This window comes from Mustela lutreola, chromosome 10 (assembly GCF_030435805.1).
Source record: "Mustela lutreola isolate mMusLut2 chromosome 10, mMusLut2.pri, whole genome shotgun sequence".
NCBI classification, from domain to species: domain Eukaryota; kingdom Metazoa; phylum Chordata; class Mammalia; order Carnivora; family Mustelidae; genus Mustela; species Mustela lutreola.
The window spans coordinates 94,420,249-94,430,782 of record NC_081299.1 but is presented as its reverse complement, the minus strand read 5'-3'; the positions used below and the strand labels follow the sequence as shown (position 1 = coordinate 94,430,782).

The 10,534-nt window shown below is 51.9% G+C and overlaps 1 protein-coding gene across 1 annotated transcript; it reads right to left on the bottom strand.

Moving 5' to 3' along the window:
- Nucleotides 1-623: 623 nt before the first annotated feature.
- On the bottom strand, nucleotides 624-5,596 carry PROK1 (prokineticin 1). Its single transcript, XM_059137536.1, has 3 exons — nucleotides 5,525-5,596; nucleotides 3,223-3,348; nucleotides 624-1,542 (listed from the first exon to the last, which is right to left on the bottom strand). The coding sequence occupies exons 1-3, from the start codon at nucleotides 5,594-5,596 to the stop codon at nucleotides 1,423-1,425; spliced, it is 318 nt and encodes a 105-aa protein (XP_058993519.1). The 3' UTR covers nucleotides 624-1,422.
- Between the last annotated feature and the right edge of the window lie 4,938 nt (nucleotides 5,597-10,534).

Genomic DNA, 10,534 nt, shown 5'->3' with positions numbered 1-10,534 from the left:
GTTGCAACCCATCCAGATCTTGCCATTGGAGTCCCCACTTGGCTGCCAGTTCAGGGCTCCCTTCCTGTCTCCAACCCGCCAACACACCTGAGCAGCACCTGCTGGGCCCAGAGCCCAAGGCCTATCACACTCCATTCAAAGAAACCCTGAATCCACTTTTGCAAAACAACTGCCCAAAACAGAGCAGACGGGACGACATCCTTCCTCCACCTGGAAAAGACCCTGTTCTGCCCTCCCACTCACAGCCCCCAAGTCCCCACACAGGCGGAGTGGGAACAGCAAAGCCACTCGCCCTTGTTCATCCCTTTATTCTGCAGGGTCAGGTCAGCAAGCTCAGCTTTGGGTGTCCCCTGCTGTCCTGGGTGAATGCAGGGCAGAGTCCAAATGGGAGGAGCTTGATGGGGCTGGTGTTTTAGCAGACAGTGGAGGCCCGTGACACAGCTCCCAGACAGATGGCTCTGAACTTGGAAAAGCCCTTGATGTCTAGAGAAGCTGACTTCTCTGGGTGTGAGGCCTGTGCAGCCTGGTCCTTAGGGGACAGTTGCCTCCCAAGTCAATGTGCCTGCCTGCTGCCCCCCCTCCCCCCTCCCACCCTCCCCCAGCTGGGCAGAAGCCCTGTGTCCTCAAGGTCACAGACTTGCTCCCAGGACCTCAGAAAGGAGCTGCTTCCTAAACTTTCGTGGCCGATTAGATTAAGCTGCCCTCACTTGCATTCTACAGGGAGGTCGTGGGAACCGGGGGCTTCATTGGTTAACGAGTAAAGTGTGCGGGGAGGGGCCTCGGAGGCAATGCAGTTCTGGCCTAGTGGGTGGGCTCCCCCCACCTGCCATGAGGTCACTGCCTGCTGCACCTCCGCACCCCACCCTGAAGGGCTGACCTGGGGCCCATGGCCTAAAACTGAGGACTTAGTCAATCAAAGGAAGACAAGCAACTGCCCGGTTGCCCCTCACCGACCTCATGGAAAGGCTCAGCCCAGGACCTGTCCCTCGGAGCAGTACACCCAATACATACACCCAGTAGACGGGGCCAAGTGTGGGCAGGGTCTGGGGAATGTGGGATTTGGGCAGAAGAGCACATGCAGGAAGGGGAAGAGACGGGCCCAGGGAGGAAGACCAGTCACGTCAGTGAGTGAGGCGGGGGTCAAGGGAAAGAATTCCGCTTCCTGGTACTTACAAGCCCTCAGGCAGCTAGAAGGGGAAGAGAACCAGTCGGGGCGCCTCTCAGACCACAGCCCAGAGCTGGGACCCCGTGTGCTGCACGCACGTAGGTGTGTAGGGAAGAGGGACCGAGGAGGACCGTCTGGGGCGGGGGGACGGGGCAGCGATGGGCTGGGCCATGTAGCAGAAATGAAACACCCTCTGAGGCGAGCCCAGGCGGGACTCAGGCAGAGGCCCCGTGTGTGTCCCGACAACAGATGAGCTCCTAGAAGCTGATGTTCTTCAGGTCCGTGGAGCAGCGGTACCTGCCATCCGGGCACCTGGAGCACAGCAGGTTGGGCAGGCAGGGACAGGTGTGGTGCTGGCGTTTCCTGAAGAAGGGGACCTGGGGAAAGAGGAAAAGAAGGAGGACAACTTCACCATGAGGGAGGTGGGCCTTCTGGCAGGAGCTTCTGGCCGGCCCAGCCCTGGCCGGTGTCTCCCCTCCAACCAGCACAACAGTAACAGTTATCACAGAGGGGGGAAATTGAGGCATGATGGCTGAGCGACTTGCCAAGCTCACGCAGCTGGTTTGTGGAGGAGCTGGAATATAGACAGACCCAGGCAATCTGTCCCCACCGCCCCCCCCCCCCCGGCCCCCGGGACAAGGTAACCAGCCTAACCTAACTCAACGCTAGGGGGTGCTGACGATGCAGCAGTGGACCGGACAGACCCTGTCTCTGCCCTGTGACTCACCCGGAGACTAAACTATTGATATTTCCTCCAAGGAGGGTGAACAGGAATGATCATAGGTAGGGTCAGACTGCCCGGGTTCATTTCCCAGGTCTGCCCCTTCCCAGCTGCGTGACAACTGGCAGGTTCTTTAGTCTGTGGGTCTCAACCTGATTATCTGCAAAATGGGTCAAAAATAGCACCTCCCGGGTGCCTGGGTGGCTCAGTAGGTTGGGCCACTGCCTTCGGCTCGGGTCATGATCTCAGGGTCCTGGGATCGAGTCCTGCGTCGGGCTCTCTGCTCGGCGGGGAGCCTGCTTCCTCCTCTCTCTCTCTGCCTGCCTCTCTGCCTACTTGTGATCTCTCTCTGTCAAATAAATTTTTTAAAAATCTTTAAATTAAAAAAAAATAGCACCTCCCATGTATGGCAGAAAGAGGTTTAAGCTATATAACTGCAAAAGCTCTTAGTCTGAAAAGTGGCCCATAGTAAGCACTCAGCTTTAGCTTTTACTGCCCCCGGTGTCCCCTTGCGGGAATGCAGATCTGCAGCCAAACTATCACACACCCCAAGGCAGCGAGGACTGTCCCACTGTCCCATCTTGACTCGGGCCCGCCTCCCCAGGCCCCTACCTGTCCCGATCTGGAGCATGACCACAGGAGGACGCCCAGAAGAACCCAGGGCTCCTAGGTGCAGACATGCTCCCCTGAGCAGCAGGGGGTACTCCAGAACCACAGGGAACCCAGGGCAGGGGCTGGCCCACGGGGTCCCCGTGCACACCTGGGGTTGCTCCTGTCCCGGCTGTTCAGAAGCAAAGGCCTAGTGGCCCTTCTATGCCGCTGGGGCTGGGAGCAGCCTACCAGGGGAGGGGAACTAGGCACGTAGGGCCCAAAAGGGTACAAGTGCCTCCTTAAAGCATATGCCCTGGGCCTGGGGCTTGCGGCGCCCTAACCAGACTCATCCCTTGGGCGGGAGGCCATTTTGTGAGTCTTATTTCAGGTTCTTGAGGGATGGTTCCTAGGGGCAGAAGACATTCAGGTCCCCTTGAGAATCTGAGTTCATCAGATCTGAAAGAGACTTCTGGGGTAACCAGTCTCTTCCCCTCATATTCATGAGGTGATTAAGGCCCAGAGAAGTCATGCTAATTGCCCAAGAGCACCCAGCTGAGGAGCAGCTGGGGTTCTGGCCCGCAGATAACAGACTGTGTGGTCAGTAGCCCCCGCTCCACCCCAGGTTGCCCCCAAGAAGCAAGAAGCCGGGCCCAGCCCGGGTGAGCTGCTTCTGAGGTCAGAGTCAGAAAATCAGGGTCTAGTCCCAGCTGTCTGGCTCAGGGCCCTGAGCACGTCTGTGCTGTACCTTATGGCTGCTGGGGTGACACTCTTCTCCTTCCCGCCCCAGCGGGGTGCACATCCGAATCCCACGCAGCCACAGGCTGATTGCACAGCAGGAGCCCGCCCCACACTGGACATCCCTCTCACAGGCCTGCAGGGAGACAAAGCAGCCATTCGGAGCCCGTTAGTGCCACCCAAGAGAAACCAGAAGGGAAAGGTACATCCGAATCCCTCACGGCTGCCTGGCACCCCAGACAGCACATCCGTGCTTCTGCTTCACTCACAACAGGATGCCGGGGCTCAGCGAGGCATCCAACTGCGTCCAAGGACCCCTCCAAGCTCCTCGGAGCCCATCCAGTAGGGAGGCAACGCTCCTCCTCGGACCAAGCCAGAGTCAGGAGCACGGCTCTTCAGCTCTAGTAAACGCTCCAAGGATGCTGGGGAAATGGAACTGATCTGAATTCCTAGAGGGGGGGTTGGGGACATTGATGGTCCAAGTCCCGAGGGGATCAGTCCTTGGACTAACGATCTAACCTTGACCCTACACCCAGGGTTGGTGTCTTCCTTCCCCTGGCCCCCACCTCGGCCCTCCCCTTGGTCTTCACCAGAAGTCCAGCCTCACTGAGATGCCAGCACCCCAGAGAACAGGGGTCTCCCCAGTGCTTCTCTGCTGGCATCCTCAATCCCCAGAGACCGGTGGACCCCTCTGGGCTGGGCTCCAGAACAGGAGCTGGGCGGCTTTGCCTGGTTTCTGGAAGCTGTGAACTTGCTCAGACCCAGGGAGGGAAAGTGGGGGTGTGGGGTCTGCTCCCGCCCCCCAGAAGAGGTGCAATGACAGTCACCTGGCCGTGCATGTCTCCAGTCCAGTGAGGGCACATCTCACACACCCAGCAGCCCCTCAAAGCCCGGGTCAGGGTCGAGCAGACCCTCCCTTACTGTTCTGCCACAGAGCTGGAACATCATGGTTTCAATCGGGCAGGAGGGAATATCCCATCCTGAATCCAGGAAGGTCACAGTCCAGGGAGCAAGGGCGTGTGGCCATGTCCACCCAGCCTCTTCTTGGGAGTCAGCCTCAGGGCGGCAGCAGGGCATGGAGAGGGGAGGGAGAGCCTGACACCTCCTCCCCAGCACTGGGTCCCACCCTCTCCAGATGGTGGAGCAGGCCCAGTGGGGTCACCTGGGCGTCAAGGTCAACCCGCATCTCCCATCCCTCTTGGTGGTTTCTCTCCTTTGTTCTTGGCCTCCCCCGTCTCAGGCTACACAATAGGAGATTCAGAGACTGATTCATTAGGTATAATTTTGCCCTAACAATGTTATTCATGCTCTGGGTCTTAAAAGCATTGACTTGACTTTAATTGTTCGTCTTTGAAACTTAGTCTTTTTCCTTTAAAAAGGAGAAGACAGACCTTTCCTTTCTGTGACCATGAAAACTAATGAGATTTCAGGAATGGTTTGGCATTTTTCTACATTTCCATCCTTTATGTAAAAAGTTAAAGGACACTGGGGAAAAATTAATTTCCCTCTTTTTTTTTTTTTTTAAGCAGCTTTGATCTGGAAAACTGTTAGGTATTACTTTCCCTTTTAGTAAGAGTCATCCCACCACTGTAACGCATTTGAGGGTGGTCCCAGGGAAAGCCCCAGTCTGAGGGTTTCGAATTCTAAGACAGGCAGCGCCCCTGTGTGGGAAACCTCCACTGGGAGGCAAGATTTCTACTTGTTATCAGATGCTTACTTTTGGGTACACCCAGCCAAATGCTCTGATCAGAACCGAGCACAGTTAAAATACATAAACAATAAAGAAAGGAAAGAATTTCAAGACAATCTTCCTTAAGAGTAAAAAAAAGCAGAAGTTAAACATCCCCAATTAAAGCTAATAAGGTCCCTGACTTTAATTAAGTCAACATGCTGTGTAAATGACACGGACATGTGGACCAGATTGTATATGAAATCCCAAATTTATACAAAAGATAAATTACGGGGTGCTAATCAGCTTTATGAAAGAAGTCCTTACTACACAATTAGGAATCTTATTCTTCCCCAAGGTCTAAACTTCAAAATGTCCGATGTTCTTCTAATGAATTTGGAAATAAGACTCGATTTACACATAGCCTCTCCAAAGTAGACCCCATCTAGGAGGGGGGTAAGGTATGACTAATCTGAAAATCATGTGGAATGCCCCTCTGAAACGCTGGCTGACCACTGACTCCCTAATTTTTATTTTGTTTTGGTTTGGTTTGGTTTGCCTCCTGCATGGTTGCTGGCTCCTATCCCATGCAAACCCTGACACCCGCCCAAACCCAAGGCATGGAGGGAGTTGGACGCCTTACCCCAGTGATCACGGCACAGTCCGACATAGTCAGCAGAAGGAACATGAATGAGACTCGCATGGCACCTCTCATGGTCACTTGGGGTGAAGGCACAACGCTGCCTGCTCCACGGCCTCTCGCTTGGTCCCCCTCAGCCTCCTGCACCAGCTGGGAAGGCCAGGCTGTCCAGCCCTTTCCCTCCTCCCAGATTTATGCAGTCCGATCCCGGCTGCCCGTGGGCGCCTCTCTCGGCTCTTCCCTTCCCCGTCACCAGTGCTATTTAGATGATCTCAGGGACGAACATGAGACCTGAATCTCTGATGACATCAGATCATCATCAAAACCAATAAAAATGAACACATCGGGGGCGTTGACAGTGGCTCGAGCTCTCCGAGGAGCCCAGAGATGCAGTCAGTGACATACGTTTCACTCTATAGTCTTTGGCGCCTCTGGGGCATCCTTCTATTCTGATTGGGGCGGGGGGTGGGGGGGCAGGCAGCTCTGGCAATGAATTAAGGGATTTACAACATCACCGTTTATCCTTTCTGCTCCAAACCATGCAGCATACACATAGGATCACCCGCCCCCTCACTGTCAAGCCAACAAGAATTACCTGGGTATTTACCATTGGTCCAGCCCAGAGTTGGTGGCCCAGAAGACATGCATGGGGAAGGCAGTGTCCCTGGTCCTCTAAAAGATTAAAAGTCTGATAGGGAGACATAAGACAGTGAGAAAATAAGGCTATGCTTGGGGGGAAAGTGTTGACAACTCTGAGAGGCCCACATGAGCAATAGCTCCGTAAGAGGCTCAAGAGGAACACCAAGTGTCACTTGGTACAGGAACCAGAGGGCAGAAGATGAGCCCAGGTCTCTTCAGAGAAGCATGTTTGGGTCCAGGTATAAGATAAAGAGAGCCAGGAGCCTCCCCGCTGCCTTCCTGGGTTTGGGGTGAGCATGAGAGGGGGTGAACAAACACAGTGGACCCAGTGCCAGTTTGGTAGGAACTTGAATTTGGGCATGGGTCCTCTCATTGGGCTAGGAAGGCCCCGGTCCCAGACCTCCCACACCAGCCAACCCAGAGATAGCTCTCAGAATCCTGTACCAGACATCTGCTTTCCTTCACAAGAATAAAAGCTATTATTTCCAAGGTATGCTTTGAACTTATACAAGTTCAACCAGGTTTTTTACTGCAGAACTTTTCAGAGTCTTTCCTAGGCCACCAAGCAGGAAAGGCAATTTGTAGCTCTCCCAAACCAAGCCATCCATCAGAATCTTTTTCCTTAGAGTGTCTCAGGGAAATAGGATTCCTACACAGAAACACCGGCAGGTGTTTACGAGTGCAGAGAGAGGTGAACTGGCACAGTAGCTAAGAGCCAGACTCCAGAGGTGAGACATCTTATTTTATGACCCCAAGAATACTGTCAAACTCTCTAAACCTCAGTCTTCTCATCTATAACATGGGGAAGAGAGTACCTCTTCTATTATGGGGGTTGTGAGGATTCATCCATTTATGTTTTCATTGACCACATATTTATTTATTTATTTATGACCACTCCATTGGCGGCACTGTTCTCAGTGCTGGAAATCAAGCAGTGAACAAAACAAGGTTCCTGCACTCAGGTAGCTTTGGTTCTAGGGAGGAGATAGGTAATAGACAACCAAATAGATTTATAATAAAATAGCCACGTGTGCTGAGTTCTATCAGGAACAGAAGAAATAGAGCCCAGCAACACGTGATACTTTGGTTGGGGTGAGGCTCTCTGTAAAGAGACACTAGAGAAGGCCTGATAAAGTGAAGGAATGATGTGGGCAGTGCCAGGGGGGAAGAACCAGTGCAAAGGCCCTGGGGCAGGGCCTTCTTGGCCAGTTCCAGAAGCAGCAAGGAGGCTGGTGAGCAGGGGAAGGGAGGGGATACAGTTGGAGCAGGAGCCAGGAACCATGCCCCACCAGCATTGCAAGACACTGTATTGGACCTGGCTGCAAATGTACCAGAGTTCTTGGATGGTTTGGGGCAGGGGAAAGGCCGGGGGAGATGTCGTTTATACTTTGAGAGGATCTCTCTGGCTGCATACAGAGAATTAAATGAGATGATGTGTGTGACGTGCTTTTCACCAGGCCTGGTACAGGGCAGAGATTTGCTAATAATTAGCAATTTGTATCACTCACACACACACACACACACACACACACACACAAAGATGGACCTATCTGCCTTAATATAAAATTCTCCTATGAGGTGGGCATGGAAATAATGACCCTGTATGACCTACTTTTCACTGCGCACTGAGTCAGGCACACAACCAGAGAAACAAGAGACCATCCAGCCTGTCAAACACTTACCTGCTGGAAGAAAGCAAGGCCATGCTGGGTGCTAGAGGAACTCCCGAAGCAGTCCTGGGCTCTGGGTGTCCCCACAGATGCCTCCTCACAAAGGCCACCTCCCCTGAGACAGTGGTAAATGATGGCTGATCACCGCCCACCCCCCCCCCCGTCCTCCCTCTGCCTCCCATTCTCACCCCCTCCTTTCAACACAAAACTAATTATCCCACGCAGCTGATGAAGAATGGTAGCGAGAAATACTGTTGCAAACAAAGCCAATAACATTGATTGAAAGCGTTGCATTCATCTGGAATGCTGGCATTTGAGGAAAAGCCAGCTTCATCAGAGGAAGGTAAGGGATAGCTGGTGACTTTGGTGGGAATCCCGAAAGAGGTTTTTTGGGAGCTTTGGGGGTTCTTTACCCGATAACTCGACTAAGCAAATATTTGCTGGGTGCCTTCTACATGTCAGGCCTGAGAGTTCATGGTTACGGGTCTGATTTCCCTCTGGAACTTGGAGCTCTCCTGTTCCTGTGAATACGTAGATTTCAACAATATTTTTAGTACACTTTAACCAAATCGCAGTTACTTTGGGCTGATAGATATAGCACAGAAGAGAAAGCAGGAGTGGGGAGGCCCCGAACTAGACCTAGGTAGGAGCCCCAGGAGACAAAGGAGAAGTGAATGGTGAGAAGAAAAACACAATGACAAGTACTAACAGTGAATTTTGTCCCCTAGGGACATGAAAGCCAGTGAGATGTGCAGGGCCAGAGGGGATGAGGCATGTGGACAGAGATGGCCTACTGCTGACTAATCGTACAAGAGGGCTCTGTGCCACACACCTTGTGACTGAGACCTGGCCCTACTTCTCCCTCTAGCTAGTTTTGGTGTCACCATTCTCCAGACCGTACAGCTCTCTCTCTCTCTCTCTCTCTGTGTATGTGTGTGTGTGTGTTCATGCACACACATGTGGCAAACAAGAGCCATTCTCTGGGCCCAGGTCAGCACTGGCCTGGCATCCTCTCCAAGAGGTACCTTCATCCACAGAATAAATTTGACTGTAAGGGCATTGGCGCTCCCTTCCAGCTCTACCATGAGGTCCTTGTTCTACAAGCTACAAAACAGTGCACATCAGGGGGTCTCCCTGCCCCTGTCTGAGTGTGACAGAATGGGGTCACTACCATTGGTTCCTTGCCAATGATTAAACATGAATTACTCTGGCTCATTTAGGAACAATATGAAGGGGGCGCCTGGGTGACTCATTCGGTTAGGCATTTGACTCGATTTGGGCTCAGGTCATGATCTTGGGGTCATGGTATCAAGCCCTTCGTAGGGATCCACACTCAGCTTGGATTCTGCTTGAGGTTCTCTCTCTCTCTCTCTCCCTCTGCCCCTCCTCCTGCTCATGCTCTCTAAGTAAATAAATAAAATCTTTAAAAAAAAAAAAAAAGACCAATGAAGAAAGAAATCGACAAACAATGGAAAACAAAGCGCAGGGACCAGGGATTCTGAACCTGGGGTCACAGCCTCCCAAAAAGTTCTTGAACAGAATTCGGAGGACCCATGAGCGTGGCTAGAGAAAAGAATTGTGTCTTCATCCTCACTAAGGTCTAACAAGGTTTGAACATTTTTTTCAGTTCTAGCTATAGCCACAAACACAACAGTATCAGTGAAACCTAGCTCATGATCACCAAGAGAAGTTGCAGGTGTTTTCATATCCTATGAAAACAGGTCAAAAGATTTCTTTTGTTGCAAACAGCTCAAAAGATTTCTGCTCATTCGATATTGAAGTTATGGGAGTTACTGGGACACTGCTAGACTGTGCTACTAGAGGGGTGAATAAAGATGCACATCTAGGGATGCCTGGGTGGCTCAGTCGGTTAAGCATCTGCCTTCAGCTCAGGTCATGATCCCAGGGTCCTGGGATCGAATCCTGCATTGGGCTCCTTGCTTAGCAAGGATCCTGCTTCTCCCTCTGCCTGCCACTCTCCTTGCTTGTGCTTCCTCTCTATCTCTCAGACAAATGAATAAATAAAGTCTTTAAACAAAACAAAAAGCATACCTATTACCATATCACAAATGTGTTTTTAATATGTTTGATAACTATATTATAACTTAATCGATTTCCTTTGCAATCTTGCGTACTTTATTTTATACATTTCAAAACATTATTCTGGGAGAAGAGTTAAGATGATGGAGGAGGAGGGGGCCCAGGCTTGCCTCCTCCCTCGAACACAGGTAAATACATAACAAATCATTGTGAACACCCAGGAAATCCATCTGAGCACTTAAGGAACCAGCCGCACATCTAGAGTTAGAAAAATGGCCACACCATGGCAAGTAGGAGCTGTGGAGAGGTGATTTGGGGGAGAAAAGAATCGTGGGTGTTGCAGAGGGGAGGGAGCTCTGATAACGGAGAGAGGAGTGAGACAGAGAGAGAGAAAGGGGGGGCAAAGACAGAGTGAAAGAGCACTGCAGAACTTCAGCTCTAGGGGAAATAGGATCTAGAATCTTTCAACAAGCAGATCAGAACACACCTTGTCAAAACTTGTCACACGGTAGACAAGGTCCAGACACTCCCCATTGATGGGCAAGGAGAAACTTGGCAGAGGACTGACCTGAGGGAAAGAACAGCCAAAACACAGCAGCAGAGTGTACACTCTGAAACATTTCCCAAAGCGCCAAGCCCAAGACAGCATGGAACTTCTGAATAT

What these genes read in the sequence shown, in the direction of transcription:
- PROK1 (XM_059137536.1), bottom strand. Translation starts at nt 5,596, where the DNA reads ATGAGAGGTGCCATGCGAGTCTCATTCATGTTCCTTCTGCTGACTATG. An exon ending in ACTGTGCCGTGATCACTGGG is followed by an intron (nt 3,349 to 5,524) that starts GTAAGGCGTCCA and finishes GTCTCCCTGCAG; the next exon opens with GCCTGTGAGAGGGATGTCCA. An exon ending in GTCACCCCAGCAGCCATAAG is followed by an intron (nt 1,543 to 3,222) that starts GTACAGCACAGA and finishes CTCTTTCCCCAG; the next exon opens with GTCCCCTTCTTCAGGAAACG.